At 38.5% G+C, this 15698-nt stretch overlaps 1 protein-coding gene across 1 annotated transcript; it reads left to right on the plus strand.

Annotated features, from left to right (window-relative positions):
• Nucleotides 1–2979: 2979 nt before the first annotated feature.
• On the plus strand, nt 2980–4407 carry LOC100922758 (HAUS augmin-like complex subunit 7). Its single transcript, XM_003773239.3, has one exon. The coding sequence runs from the start codon at nt 3010–3012 to the stop codon at nt 4168–4170; it is 1161 nt and encodes a 386-aa protein (XP_003773287.1). The 5' UTR covers nt 2980–3009; the 3' UTR covers nt 4171–4407.
• The last annotated feature ends 11291 nt before the right edge of the window (nt 4408–15698 follow it).

Below are 15698 nucleotides of genomic sequence, written 5' to 3' on the forward strand. Positions count from 1 at the left end.
GAATTAGGGGCATTCATTCAAATCCCCTGGAAGAACTCAGGAGGTTTGCTTAATCTCCCTGAACCGCAGTCTCCTCATTTGTAAAAGTAATAGATGATTTGTAAGTTCTCCATAGCTCTAACTCTATGGTCCTGTGAGATGAGACCCATGTGGAAAGCTGGCTGGGCTCTTTATATTTTTTGGTCTTAAGTACAACTAACATTTTGGGGCAGAGTCAGGAAGACTCATCTTCTAGAATCCAAATCTTACTACGCAAGTCACTTGATTCTGCTTTAGTTTCCTCATCTGTAAAATGAGCTGAAGAAGGAAATGGCAAATTGTTTCTAGGATCTTTACCAAGAACACCCCAAATAGGGGCAGCTGGGTGGTGCAGTGGATAGAAATCAACCCTGAAGTCAGGAGAACCAGAGTTCAAATCTGGTCTCAGACATTTAACACTTCCTAGCTGTGTGATCCTGGGCAAGCCACTTAACCCCAATTGCCTCAGGGAAAAAAAAAAAAATATATATATATATATATATATATATGCCTGACATGTCAATCAGAAATGACTGAACATTGAGAAAATAATATTTGTTCATGTATTCAAACTTAATGGGAATATATATATATATATATATATGTATAATATACAATATATTGTAATAATATAAGTTGTAATAATAATATAATATATATTATATGTAATAATAAGAATTCCTTTTCATTAATGTCATTGTCAGTTTCTGAGCTGTCATTTAGCAGACTGGCCATTGCTTAATAACTAACATTTAATCAGAGTTAACTGAAATCAATTTTATATTAATGAATAAAAAATAATAAAATAAGTATTTTATATAAATACAAATGAGTATTTTTATTTTGTTTTGTTTTATAAGGGAGCAAGAGAAGCTCTGGAACATTTAATGTGTTGGTGCAGTAAATAAAACTCCCCTCAGTAAAAGTCTTGCTTGATCTTGCTCCAAATCAAGTTTAGAGGGATGGATAAAAACTTATTAGTGCCATAGTGACAACTAGAACACAAGATCAGCCTTTGTAAGGAAGAGACTATTATTGGTCAACATGATGAAAAGTGGTGTTAAAAATTAGTGCACCATCCTACAATTTGGGGGAAAAGGGGTTTCTTAGTGTAAGTGTGTGTGTGTGGTTTATTTTTTGTTTTTGCTTTATAAATCATGATGGGAGAGAAAAATCAGGTCAAAAAGAAAAAAAAACCATGGGTGTAGAGGGTAGAACTCTGAAAAGGTGTACTTTAATCCAGAACAGCAGAGTACTTAAAGCTAATTAACTACTCAATATGAGATAATGTTTCTATAAACATATACTTAGATGTGATATAGTGATGTGATGGCTCTTTTCATGAATCCATCTTTGACAAGCCACATGGCAGCTTGCCTACCTCCTTCACTTCTCCTAAAGACCAAGGACTTTGACTGATCCTGAGGCCCTCCAGAAAGCTAGCCCAGACATTACACTTGTGAGAGATTTAAAACACACACACACACACACACACACACACACACACACACACACAGAAAAAAGAAGTGAACATGGCATGTATTGACTTTCATTCAGTCTCCTTAGTTCCTTTTCTGCATGCAGATGGAATTTTCTGTCCAAAGTCTATTGGGATTGAACCACTGAGAAAAACCAAATTGTTCATAAGTGATCACACATTTTTGCTGTCATTGTGTGTACAGTGTTTTCATGGTTCTGCTTGTTTTCCTCAGGATCAGTTCAAGTAAATCTTTCCAGGCCTTTCTAAAGTAAGCTTGTTTATTTTTAATAGAACAATAATATACCATTACCTTCATGTATCACAGCTTTTCACTCATTCCCCAATTGCTGGGCATCTATTCATTTTGTAGTTTTTTGCTACCACAAAAAGAGCTGCTACAGATGTTTTTGCACATGTGGGTCCTTTTCCCTTCTTTATGATTTTCTTGGGATATAGACTATTGCTGACTTAAAGGGAATGCACAGTTTTATAGCCCTTTGGGCATAGTTCCAGATTGCTCTCCAGAATGGTTGGGTCATTTCACAACTCTACCAACAATGTATTAGTATCCCAGTTTTCCCACATCCCCTCCAACATTTATCATTACCTTTTGCTGTCATAGCCAATCTGAGAGGTGTGAGGTAGTATCTCAGAGTTGTTTTAATTTGCATATCTCTAATCAATAGAAATCGAGTATTTTTTCCACATAACTATAAATAGCTTTAATTTCATCATCTGAAAATTATCTATTCATATCCTTTGACCATTTATCAGTTGTGGAATGACTTGTATTCTTATCAATTTGACACAGTTCTTTACATATTTTAGAAATGGGATAAAAGGGTTTCTTTGGAGAAGGAGCAGTCGGACCAGAAAGAGGGAGAAATAATCAAACAATATATGCATGATACTGTGCTAAGTGTCTTGTATCTAGAAAGGCGGGGGAGGGAAAAAAGTCCTGAACCTCAAGGATGCAATTGGATGATACTTGTTTTAATATCTACATATATTATCCTTCCCTAGGACTTTTGAGAGGAAAGAATATAGTTTAGGGTGTATAAGTTGCTTGATAAAGCAACTTTTATAAGAGAAAATTTTGAACAAATGCTTTGTGGATAGAGCCAATGAAAAATAAAAGGATTGATCTATAGTAGTGAAGACAATTGAGTGCTAATGTGAAATAACATGAAATTTGTAGTGTGTCAATTCAACATGGTTGTATGACTGTCTTCAATGACACAGTGGCATTCATATAGAATTAGAGAGGGTAGATGACGCAGTATTACAGAATTGGTGTTTGAAAAGTTGTAGAACTTGGGGAACAGGACTTAAGCTAACTATAAAGATCATTTGTTTAATTCTTCTGAATGTTGTGAAGGACAGAAAATTAATCCAGAGGAAGGGGATATAACGGTAAACTAGGGAGGGGTAAAGTGACTTAGTCACAATGAGTATTCACTCCAACCAATGAAAAGGCAGGTCCTACCAGCAGAATCCTAGGTCAGGAAGAGATGGCAGAGTCCTGGCCATATAGCTGGGGCAGTAGTGGTGAGAAAGGGCCTGCCTGGCAAATAAACAGGGAAAAAGAGGAGAAGAAAGAAGAGAAAGAAGAAAAATATATAGTAAAAGAGGAAAAATGGGGAGAAGTAGAGGAATTAGAAAAGGATGAAGAGGAAGAGGACCCCTGCCTTACTTTGGAGATTCTAGATGTGTTCAAGAGGCTTATGGACATAAAATGTCCCTTCCTTGAGGGTCTTTATATCACTGAACTGAAAACAATCAAACAGCTATTGTGCAGCCCTTCAATTTACCGACTGACTATTCTGGAATGGTTGTTTGGAAGACTGTACCCTCCTTTTGAAGAATTATTTTCCCCTTTTCAGGATTCCCGAACTGAAGAGAAAATCCTAGAGCTGGCCAGAATCGGTCACGAACTGATGTTGTGTGGACCAGATGACCAGAATCTCATCAAAGGTTATGGCAATGTGAAAAGACAGCTCTGTTTCTTTAAACAGTTGCTGGATCTGGTCAGAAGTCTGGGTTCTGGACATGCAAACTTTTCAAGTGAAAAGAATTGCCACGACTTAGTGAAGGAAAATGAGAAGCTGCTACAGAAGGTATTCAGTTCAGATCTCCAGGAGCTCCTGGACCCCAAGCTGAGCCCTTTGCCACTAGACATTGAATGCCACTTGAAGACAGAAGAAAATCTGACGTCCAGGGAGAACAAGGTGAAAAAACTTTCTAAGAAACTGAATAAGCTCACTGAAATGCTTGGGGAGCTCAAACAATTTCCAGCCTTCCAAAGGAAAATGTCTAGCAAAGGCAGCAGCAGCGTGGGCCAGACCTTCCGTCTGATCCTCTCAGATTTCCACCTGCTGATCACTGCCTTCAGCTATGTCTATGAAACTGAATGGAGGAAACTTAAGTCCTCGGTAGTTAACATCAACCATTGTGGCCTATTATTTCAGTCTGTGTGCGAGATGCTGACTCTCTACAGTCAAGAGCTGAAGGCTATTAGAGAAGTCGTCAATACCTCCAAGAATGTAGAAGAAATAATAGGAGGACAGAAACAAGAGCAAGTCTGTTTGCGTAGGGATGACTACATGATGATTTTGGCCTCGAGAATGGAAGAACTGAGACGAAAACACAAGTTCTTCAAAGATCTTCTCTAGAAACCTCATGAAAGTAAAAGTGGAAGCTGAGGGACCATTCCACCAGTCCTTAGGGATCAACAACCATCTCTGGTTAGGAGAAGAGAGTTCACTGAAGCCTTTGGAGATACAGGTTTTCTAAGGTGATGGAAGATAAAGTGTGGCTGACCAAAACTGTTCTCAAAAGAATGAGGGCTAGTTTGAGGAAGTTTTAATAAGCTTCTTTCCTTACTGATGACAAAAAATAATTTAACATTGCCTCATAGTCTCCATTATTTCATATCTTTTCTTCCTAGCTCTGTTGTCCATTGTCTACTCCAAAACAACAACAAAAAAGTCCATCTTTTCTCTATATATCTTTCCTAGAACTTAACAAGTATTCCATCAAAATCTTACTGGGGCTTCCCAATGTGGAGAGGGGGGAAAAAAGATTTAGTAGGAGTGGGGTTTCAAAGTAAGAGATAAAAGTATATGAGAGAATGTTCTAAGTAAGGAATTTGGGACTTTGGGATCTGGGATGTAAGAAATAATATATCTTATCGGAAAACTCCACTAACTCATTAGTGAATGCAGGAAAGATATATTTTACATTCTTGCAAGAATGGATCTCTAAATTAGTAGGCACACCTTTGTGACTCCAAAGGCAGCATTTTATTTCCCATGGGGAAGTACAGGTCCCTCCCCTGATTTCCCATTAATTGGAAGTTACTGGAGTTATACAACCTGAATCTTCACCCTAAATTACATAGCTAGTTTCTGTCCTCCCTCCCTCCCCCAACCCTGCCCCAAGGAGCTTCCATTCTAAAAGGGGGAAGGGTAACTGAATAGGAGCTTAGGGCAAAGAACTAAGATTCTCTTCAAATTTCAGGCCAACAGCCCTTGATTACAAAAGTCAGTCCTGCTTCCTTGGAGCTTACATTATTTGGGGGGGGGGGGGGAAAGATTATCAACACCCTAGATTCCCTTGATTATTTCTTAATGTCATGGTGGGTTTTAGTTTTCTAATTTAAGTGTAATTTCTCCAATTTAATTTTCATCACCTTTTGTGGAAACCAAATGTCCATTGATTTCTCACAAGGAGGATAAAGCACTTTAGATGATGGAAAGTAAGATCAATGATATGATTATTCCAATATGTGACTTGGTTAGAGTGAAGATTTAGACCTCAGGAGCTTAGGAAGCTGGTGAACTGGGAGGTGTTTGAGAGACCAAGTAGGAAGGCAATGATTATATGGTAATTCCTTCCCAACCTCAACAGTTAGGAAAGTGGAGCCTGAGGTTGGTACTGAACTCTTTGAGGAAAAAGAAAGTCATGGGGTCCTGGGAACAATCCAGGTTTCTGTGGGTGCAATATGGAAGTAATGTCACTGGAAGAGATCCCCATTGGCAAGTTATTAATAGTAGAACAGAAGTTCCAAAGGATAGAAGCTAAGAGGTGATAGATATTATAAGCAAATTAGAAGAACAAAAAGGATAGTTTACTTCTTAAATCTATGAAGAGGGAATGAATTTGTGGCCAAAGAAGAACTGGAATTCATTGTTGAGTAAAAAAAAAAAAAAAAAAAAAAAAAAAAAAAAAAAAAGATACTTTTGTTTATATCAAGTTAAAAAGTTTTTGTACAAACAAAACTAATGCGGACAAGATTAGAAGAGAAGCAATAAACTGGGAAAATATTTTTATATTCAAAGGTTCTGGCCTCATTTCTAAAATATATAGAGAATTGGCTCAGATTCATACATATTTAAGCCATTCTCCAAATGATAAATAGTCAAAGCATAAGAACTATTGATCAAAGAAATGCAAATTAAGACAACTCTTGAGATAGACTACACATCTTTCAGATTGATTAAGATGATAGGAAAAGATAATGATAAATATTGTAGGGGATGTGGAAAAACTAGAACCCTAATGCATTGTTGGTGGAGTTGTGAAATAAACCTGATGTAAACTGTGTCCCCTTTAATTTGTGAGGGAAGGGTAATTCAGGGTCTTAAAACTCTCCCCTGGAAAAGCACACTTTTCCCAGACAACATCCTTCCCCAAATCTCTTTTCAACTGGAAATCTAGGCCTGGGGCATTGTCAACATTGATTCAAACTCCCAGTTAAGTAATCTCATTCAATTTTGATTTTAATTGAAGCCCCAAGCCTCAGACAGATAATAAAAGACAACTCTGAACCCCAAATCTTCACAGATGTTCTAAACAGGACCTTGCCCACTGTTGAAGATATTCTCTTCTCAGTGTAACCCACCTTTGCTTATTCTCTGCCTGTTATCTGCTGCTCTTGTGGTTTCCAGAATCCAGACACCAGTACCTGGAATTGTTATCTCTTCTTGTTAGATGATGGATGATGATGGGTGATGGAGGATGATGATGATACGAGGAGATTGAGAGGAAGTTGCTGTTCTCTGACATCCCCACCGAGAGGCTGCTGCGTTGTCTGACCTCTCTCCTCTTCCCTCTGCCTCCAATTTATTTTCCCAGTCCACAAGCAACACTTGCGTCAGTAAAGGCTGCTTTGCAATTCCTTCAGATGTTCACAGCTGTGGAGGCTCTCGGAGAATTGACCTGCCCCTTTACTTAGGCATGGTCCTTAACACCTGCCCACTAAGAAGGCTGACTTTCTAGCAAGCTGTCTTCTTAGGGGAAAGAAAATTCCTTTTGCCACATAAATTTCGGGTTTGTGAATTCTTTCACATAGGACCTGCCCCTCCGACCAGAGGGGATCTCCCACCCCAATTCTCGCACCTCATCATTTGGTTCCCTGACTTCATCAAACTAACCATTCTGGAAAGCAATCTGGAACTATGCCCAAAGGGCTATCAAACTGTGCAAACCCTTCGATCCTGCAATGCTACTGCTGGGCTTATATCCCAAAGAGATACTAAAGAAGGGAAAGGGACCTGTATGTGCAAGAATGTTTGTGGCAGTCCTGTTTGTAGTGGCCAGAAACTAGAAACTGAGTGGATGCCCATCAATTGGAGAATGGTTGGGTAAATTGTGGTATATGAATGTTATGGAATATTATTCTATAAGAAAAGATCAGCAGGATGATTTCAGAGAGGCCTGGAGAGACTTACATGAATTGATGCAGAGTGAAGTAAGCAGGACCAGGAGATCATAGGACATAGCAACAAGAAGATTATATGATGATTAATTCTGAGGGAGGTATATCTTTTCAACAGTGAGATGATCCAGACCAGTTCCAATGATCTTATAATGAAAAGAGCCATTTATATCCAGAGAGAGGAGTGTGGGAACTGAATGTGGATCACAACATAGCATTTTCACTCTTTTTTGTTGTTTGCATTTTTTCTCATTTTTAAAATTTGATTTTTCTTGTGCAGCAAAATAATTGTATAAATATGCATGCATATATTGGATTTAACAGATTTTTTACCATGTTTAACATATATTGTATTACTTGCCATCTAGTGGAAAGTTAGGGAGAAGGGGAAGGAAATTGGAACACAAGATTTTGCAAGGGTTAATGTTGAAAAATTATTCATGCATATGTTTTGAAAATTAAAAAGCTTTAATAATAATTTGTAAAAAGGAGCTAAGAGGTACAGGCCTAAGGTGAATGGGGGATAAGGTAAGCAGGAAGTATATTGGGGAAAATAAATTTTTTGCTTAATTTTTTGCCCTGAGTTGGAGGACCAGTAAGAAGTGATATCCCTGCATACTCCCTACTTCCCAGTATTTTTGTAAGATCAAAAGGGATATTTATTAAAAAGTGCTTAGCATCCTACTTGTCATAGAATAGGCATGATATAAATGCTTATTATAATCTTTCTTCCTTCCCGCTTTCCTTATTTTGAGTCACACAGCTAGTATATGTTCCTGACTTCTAAGTCTAATACTTTGTCTACTACACCGTATTGCTGAGGTTGAGAAGGGAGGACCTCAAAAGTCTCAGATGTGTCGCAAGATATCTTAAAGAGATTTTGCAAGATTGAACCTATCTCCTAGTGAAGGGGCAAAGTTTATTGAAGTAACATGGCACTGTGTGGTTCAGAAATGGTGAGGGGTCACCATTTAATTAAAAAAAAAAAATCCGGAGATCTCTCAAGAAGCAAAGCAAAGTTTATTATACTTTCTCGGGAGAAGGCCATCCCGCCCGTGGAGCAGACAAGGGAGGAAGTACCTTTTGGGGCAGGGTCAACACTTTTAATCCCTAATGCAAATACCCCTTCCCACCACTGATCTTACATTCTAAACGTGGGAACTACCCAAAAAATTGAACTTGACATAGTTGCCCATATTTGACTGAAATAGGGAGAAAATGATGTCATGGGAGGTTAGCAGGAAGGGGACTTAAATATGCCCTTGACTCAATCTTCCAAGTCCTTCAGGCCTACTCAGACTCTGAAGTAAATGAAGCCTTACTCGATTTTCACAACTGTCTTGAAAGATCTCACTTCATCTCATTCAGCACCATTACTGAGTGGACTGAATTATAAGATAACTTGTACTAATTTTCTCTAAAATGTAATCTCTTCTTGGGATTTCCTTGGGGGTCTCTGGAGGCAGCCTTAATTTCAGTTCAGTAATCACCCAAATGCAGCTTCAAAGTCCAAATCTTTTATTGTCTCTTTCCAAATCTTGTCTCCTTTGTTGTGTCTGGTTAGCTTTCTTAGAGGCCTTCTGTAGTCTTGGTTCGAGAGCTTGAGCTCTGGCTTCTGAATCTCCCTGACTGAATCCTGGCTGAGGGTCTGAGAGCTTCTAGTGAGCCTGTCTTTCTGGCCCTCAGAGCTTCTTGCTTGTAGGCTCTGCACTGAGTATACCCCAATCATTACATCATTAGGAAACCATTATTTGTTGTAGGATTAAATCATTGCTAAACTAGATTTAACCATTGTCTCCTTAGTTCCACTTAGTACCTTGTTTCAAGTTCTGGCCTGTAACATCCCCTTGTAGGATTAAATCAATCATATGGAACCATGCTAAATTAGATAACTATTGTCTCTATCGATTACATTGTCTTAGTACCTTGTAAGAATCCTTTGTTTCGGGTTCAGAGTTCTGGCCCATAACAGGAACTAGGTAAAGAAATTGAAGTAAAATAGAGAAATACTTACTTTCAATCACAGATATGTTAATTCTATGACCAGAGAATAAGGCTGAGGAGTAATCTCCAGATGAATTAAGGGTGTCCCCTGAAATTTGATAATCACTGATCAGATCATCAGTCAGCAATGAAAATGAACGGAGTAGTCTATTCAGAATCAGACAGACTGGGTGTAGGAGTTTCCTGAGGTGAGAAACTATCTTGCTAGTGGTCAGAATCAGATATATTGCTAGTTTCCTGAGGTAGATTCCAAAGCCAGAAGACCTAGGACCACTGACCTATTAGAACAGAAGTCCCAAGGTCAGGGGACCCCAAAATCATATTACATCAACATGGGCTCACAATTTATTGTTTTTCCTAAGTTTCAAATTGTTTTTCAGAATGTTTGAACCAATATACAGCTCTATCAATAGTGTAATAGTGAGTTGGTCTTCCCTCAATGACTTCCTTCAATCGACAGGATTAAGTATCACAGGAGTAGAAGCTGAGAATATGTGTGGTACAGAAGGATGACCTAGTGAACTAGAAGGAAAACTACCAAAGCACATGCTGAAGTGATTATCTCAAATTAAACTCATCTAAACTACAATTACATTAGAAGCAGCTACTCCATCATTTCAGGACTTTAGAGTCCAGGAGGGATTAGGGAGTGCCCTTCCTTCATTTGTTCCTTCCTTCCTTCTTTCTTCCCTCCTTCCCTCCCTCCCTCCCTCCCTTCTTCGCTCTCTTTTCCTTTCTTCCTCCCTCCCTCTTTCCCTTCTTTCCTTCCTTCCTTCCTTCCTTCCTTCCTTCCTTCCTTCCTTCCTTCCTTCCTTCCTTCCTTCCTTCCTTCCTTCTTTTCTTTCTTCCTTCCTTCCTCCCTTCCTTTTTCCCTTTTTCCCTCACTCTCTTCCTTCCTCCCTCCTCCCTTACTCCCTTCCTTCCCTCCTTTCCTTCTTTCCTACCTTCCTTCCTTCCATTAAAGGTTTTTATTTTCAAAACAAACGCATGGATAATTTTTCAACATTGACTCTTATAAAACCTTGTATTTCAAATTTTTCCTTTCTTCCCCCAACCCCCTCTCCTAGATGGCAAGTAATCTAATATATGTTAAATATGGTAAAATATTTGTTAAATGTAATACACACACACACATTTATACAATAATCATATTGCACAAGAAAAGTCATATTAAAAAGAAAAAAATAAGAAAGAAAATAAAATGCAAGCAAGTAACAACAGAAAGAGTGAAAATGCTATGTTGTAATCCATGCTCAGTTCCCACAGTCTCTTTCTGAGTGCAGAAGGCTTTCTTCATCACAAGATCATTGGAACTGGCCCGAATCACCTCATTATTAAAAAGAGCCACATCCATCACAGTTGATCATCCTCTAATCTTCTATTACTATATATAATGATCTCCTGGTTTTTCTCACTTCACTTACCATCAGTTCATGTTAAGTCTCTCCAGGTCTCTCTGAAATCATCCTTCTGGTCAATTCTTATAGAACAATAATATTCCACAACATTCATATACCGTAACTTATTCAGCCATTCTCCAAATGATGGGCATCCACTCATTTTCCAGTTTCTTGCCAGTACAAAAAGGGCTGCCATAATCATCACATATTTTTGCTGTTACTGTATGCAATGTATTCCTGGTTCTGCTTGTTTTGCTCAGCATCAGTTCATGCAAGTCTTTCCAGGCTTTTCTGTCATCAGCTTGTTCATCATTTTTATAGAACAATAATATTCCATTATCTTCATGTATCACAACTTGTTCAGCCATTCCTCAAAGATTTTAGAATCAGACAGATTGTTAGAACAAAAGCACCTTAAGTTCAGCCTACCCCATCACAATTGTGTTTCCCCTAAAAGCTGTACCCCATCAAATATCAAATAGTTGAACTAATTTTTAGAAAGGGACATTTCACTATAATTCTGTAGATGGTAGTTTGTGTAAAACATTCTTCCCCAAATGATATGGGCCAGAACTCTGAACTTGAAGCAAAGAAAGGTACTTACAAGGTACTAGGTCGGTGGATTGATAGAGATAATCGTTATCTAATTTAGCATGGTTCAGTATGATTGATTTAATCCTACAGTGAGATGTTATGGGCCAGAACTTGAAACAAGGTATTAAGTGGAATTGAGGAGACAATGGTTAAATCTAGTTTAGCACTGATTTAATCCTACAACAAATAATGGTTTCCTAGTGATGTAATGATTGGTGCGTACTCAGTGTGGGGCATATAAGGGAGAAGCTCTTGGGGCCAGAAGAGACAAGGGCACTGCAAGCCTCAATCAGGAGTCAGTCAGAGAGATTCACAAGCCAGAAAAGGCAGCTTAAGCTCTCGGAACCAAGACTATAGAAGGTCTCTAAGAAAGCTAACCACTCCACTGGAAAAGAGACTACTTGGAAAGAGACAAAGATTTTGGACTTTAATCCCTGGCTGCACTTGTGGTGATTACTGAACTGAAACGAAGCCTGCTCCCAGAGACCCCAAGAAAACTCCAACAAAAGAATATTACATTTTAGAGAAGAATATTACACCCAAAGTGGGTGTAATACTGAATGGGGACCAACCAGGACAAAGATGGGGGGGGGTAGGGGAAGAGTAATGAGCTCAGGCTTATCAAGCACATTTGGTAACTCCTAGAATTCCTTTTGTTGGAATCTTGAAAATCTTTCTTTAGGTATGGCCAAATTGGAAATGCCTTTTCTCATTGTAGTTAGTTGTCCTTCTCTGGGACAATGCTAGAATGCTGATGGGCAAGTTCATATCCTCTAAAGTTCCTAAGATTCTGTTTCAGACTTCTCGGGGATTTGAATTCCTTTTAGCTTGATGTGAAAGGATGGATGAGATGCTGTGGAAACATGGGAGGAACTAGATTGTATCGGGTTTTGAATAGGAAGCTGAGGGTTTGGTATTTTGTCCTAGGGGCAATGGGAAGCCACTAAATGATTTTTGAATAGGCAAGAGATATCAGTTTGGTATCTGTGCGTAGATAGATTAGATAGGAGAGGCACTAGACTTAGGAAGACTTAGATAGGAGAGGCACTAGACTTAGGAAGACTATCTGGAGTAGGATGGTCTAGAGGATAGGCTCCCTTGATTGAAGAAAGTGGAATGTGTGGTATTGTGTGTGTATATAGGAAACTCGGGGCTTGGCAATTGCTTGAGTGTGGGGGTAAGAGGGAGCAAAGAGATTGCAGCCTGAATGACGAGGAGTGTGGTATCTTCAACATGGATAGAGAAGTTTGGGATGGAAGATCAGATCATATTCGACAAACTGAATTTCAATTTCCAATGGATCACTCAAATGGAGATGTCTAGCAGTTGGTAGAAATATGACCTTGGAGATCAAGGGAGATATATGAATTTGGGGATCATCTCTATGTTCAAAAAGGTGTGATCTCATAAATTTGGATATTTTCTTCAATAATACAGACCCACAGCCAACCATGCCTGTCCATCAGGTGTGGCTGTTGTCCACTTTCTCCCATATGTCTAACATAGGAAATCCCCCTATCACACTGTGGGGCTTTTCTTAATTTCTCCTCTTAGGAACATATGGCCGTCTTGCTGTCCCTTGATGGGGCCATGTGATAGATCTATTTTCTTTTTTGATCCCTTTCATTGTTAGACCAGAAGAGTGACTAAAGGTCATTTACATTTTTGTTTCATAGATGATCAAATTATTTATCAAGTGATCAACTTCCGGGTAATGACTCTCTCCATGCTCGCAGAATCAGATTTTTAGAGTAATAAAGTACTTCAAAGCTATCAGATCAAACCTTTAACTGAAAAAACGTTCTCAGTCTAACAGCCAACAAGTGTTACAGCTGAGGCTCCAGTTTAATTTATCCATAAACCAGATAGATGCTGAAGAGTCATTGGTACCCGGGAGTGGGGAACTAGCACCATCTACTGGAGGAGATGTAAACAATGGGAAGCGGTGAAGTGGGGCTAGGCACAGTGGCAGTGCCAAGGTCTCATGCTTGCCTCAGAAAAAATTAACAGTGGTCCCAAGGATCCGCAGTGCTTGCCATCAGTGAGGAACAGCCATGGCAACAACGAGGACTTACAAACCTGATTTATACAGTAATGTGTGAAATGTACCTATATGTATACTAAATATAATAAAGGATATATACAATAAAGATATATAATGTATATTATACACACATGTGTACTAAATATAATAAAGGGTATGTAGAATAAAGATATATAATAATGTGTGTTATACATGTATACTAAATATCTATAATAAAGGATATATATCAATAAAGATATCTAATAATGTGTATATTATAGATGTATAGATGTACATACAGAATAAAGATATATAATGTGTGTAATATACACATGTATGCTAAATATAATAAGGGTATGTAGAATAAAGATATATAATAATGTATATAATATACATGTATACTAAATATAATAAAGGATATGTAGAATAAAGATATATAATGTGTATAAATATACATTATTTATATACATAAATATACATACAAATTTCAATAATAAAGGATATATAGAATAAAGATATAATTATATAATCATATATACTAAATATCTATAATAAAGGATATATAGAATGAAGATATATAATAATGTATATAATATACATATATGTATACTAAATAGCTATAATAAATAAAGGATAGTTGAAGCCCCAAAATGGCAAAAATGCAGTCCTTCTCTCCTGATCTATAACAGAAGTTTTAAGTTCTTAAAGGAGGTTTTCACAAGAGTAAAACAGGCCAGTAATGAATAAAGCAATAGTCCTTTATTATGGTACATTTTAACTCCCACAAGGGAAGGTCTAATGCCTAATATGAGAAAGCAGGGGTAGGCAGAACACTCAAGAATAGAAGCAGAGATGGGATGATTTTCAGACTGTACTAGAAAGGGATGGAGGCTCAGTGACAATCCATCAGAGAGGCTGACTCCAGGATTGCTTCACTAGCTCTTTAAAAATCCTTCTAGTCTATGTGTGAGTTAGCTGGGATCCCATCAATTCCACTTTATGTGGTAGTTTATTGTGATGGGGAAGATTCTCATTAGAGAGCATCTCTAAAGCACAGCCAGCTTGCTGAAACTGGAAGCTATGAGCCAAAAAAGCAGTTTGTTTTTGTTTTTGTTTTTTGTCTATCACAGATGCAAGAAGCATCACACTGGAAGAATGGACCTTAGCTTTCTCCCTTATTAGATTCCCATTTAGGGTAATTCAGTAAGTCACTGGATCCTGGTTGTTGTTTACTCCCTCTTCCCTTTGGCATTAAAAGCCCTTCATAGTCTGACTGCAGCCTCCCTTTCAGGCTTCTTTTACAGTAGTCCTTTCCCACATCACATACCTGGGTAAACCTGCCTGCTTAGTTCCAACTTAGCTTTCTCCCTTCTACCTCAGAATCTTCCCTTTCGTTCCAGGTCAGTCTCGATCCCTCTTGGTTTACTCGTTGTTTCCATGCTGATGGTTCCCAGATTGACATGTTCAGCCCCCGTGGTCTGAGCTCCAACACCATATCACTAACCATCTGTTGGGCATTTTGAACTGGATGTCCTTCAGCATTTCAAAGCTCATTTTCCTTTCCTCCTCTTGCACCTGCCTTCGAAGCTTTCTTGTGTCTGTGGATACCCCATTCCTTTGACTCCAGAATTCACCACCTCATGCCATCCTCAGCTCCTTCCTCCCTCTCCTCAGTGATCATTCCTACCTCCCCAATTCCCTCTTTTTCTCTGCTTTCTCTTACTTCAAGCCATTATCACCTCTCCCTAAGATGACTGCTCCTTATGGTTCTTGACAAAGCTACTAGTGGTTTGCCATTTCTTTCTGCATTTTACTGATGACAAACTGAGGCCAGTAGTTAAGTGACTTGTCCAGGGTTGCACTCAGGCTGCATATGACCTCAGATCTTCCTGACTCCAGGTCGGTACCATCTGGCAGCCCCAAACTTCTAACTTACCATCTTTTAACATTATTCACAAATACACTGTCCTGATTCCCTCAATCACTTTCTGTGTGGGAATTGAAATTATCCTGCTAATAAGAAAGGCTGAAGCAGTGCCTCCTCCTTCTAGAGCCCTATTCTTATAGGGTAAATGTCTGAACATTTCATGAACAGATATACCAGATACAGATTAATTCCATTGACATGTGACACATAAGCAAAACTAAGTTAAATAATGTGTCAGTAGGGTCATAAGTTGGGTGAAGCAAGGGATATCTCCACACAAGATAGATAGGTTTCTCCTTAGGTTAAGCAGAAGGAAATGGTATAAGTTATCACTGTCAGTGACCTAAGTAGTCATAAGATGGTCATCTGCTCCTATTGGACAAGAGATTGGTCTGAAAGTACAAAAATATTTTGGGGAAGTTGAGTCACCTCTGCCATGCTGGGTTTGATCACCATGACAAGAAAAAATAAGGGTGGAGAATTTCTAGTTAACTTCTTATAAATGAGCAAGTAAACTTAGAAATCTGCAGCTC

The sequence above is a fragment of the Sarcophilus harrisii genome, chromosome 6, assembly GCF_902635505.1.
Source record: "Sarcophilus harrisii chromosome 6, mSarHar1.11, whole genome shotgun sequence".
Classification (NCBI taxonomy): domain Eukaryota; kingdom Metazoa; phylum Chordata; class Mammalia; order Dasyuromorphia; family Dasyuridae; genus Sarcophilus; species Sarcophilus harrisii.

Bases quoted from the DNA above. Each gene is read 5' to 3' on its own strand.
- LOC100922758 (XM_003773239.3), top strand. From the start codon at position 3,010: ATGGCAGAGTCCTGGCCATATAGCTGGGGCAGTAGTGGTGAGAAAGGG.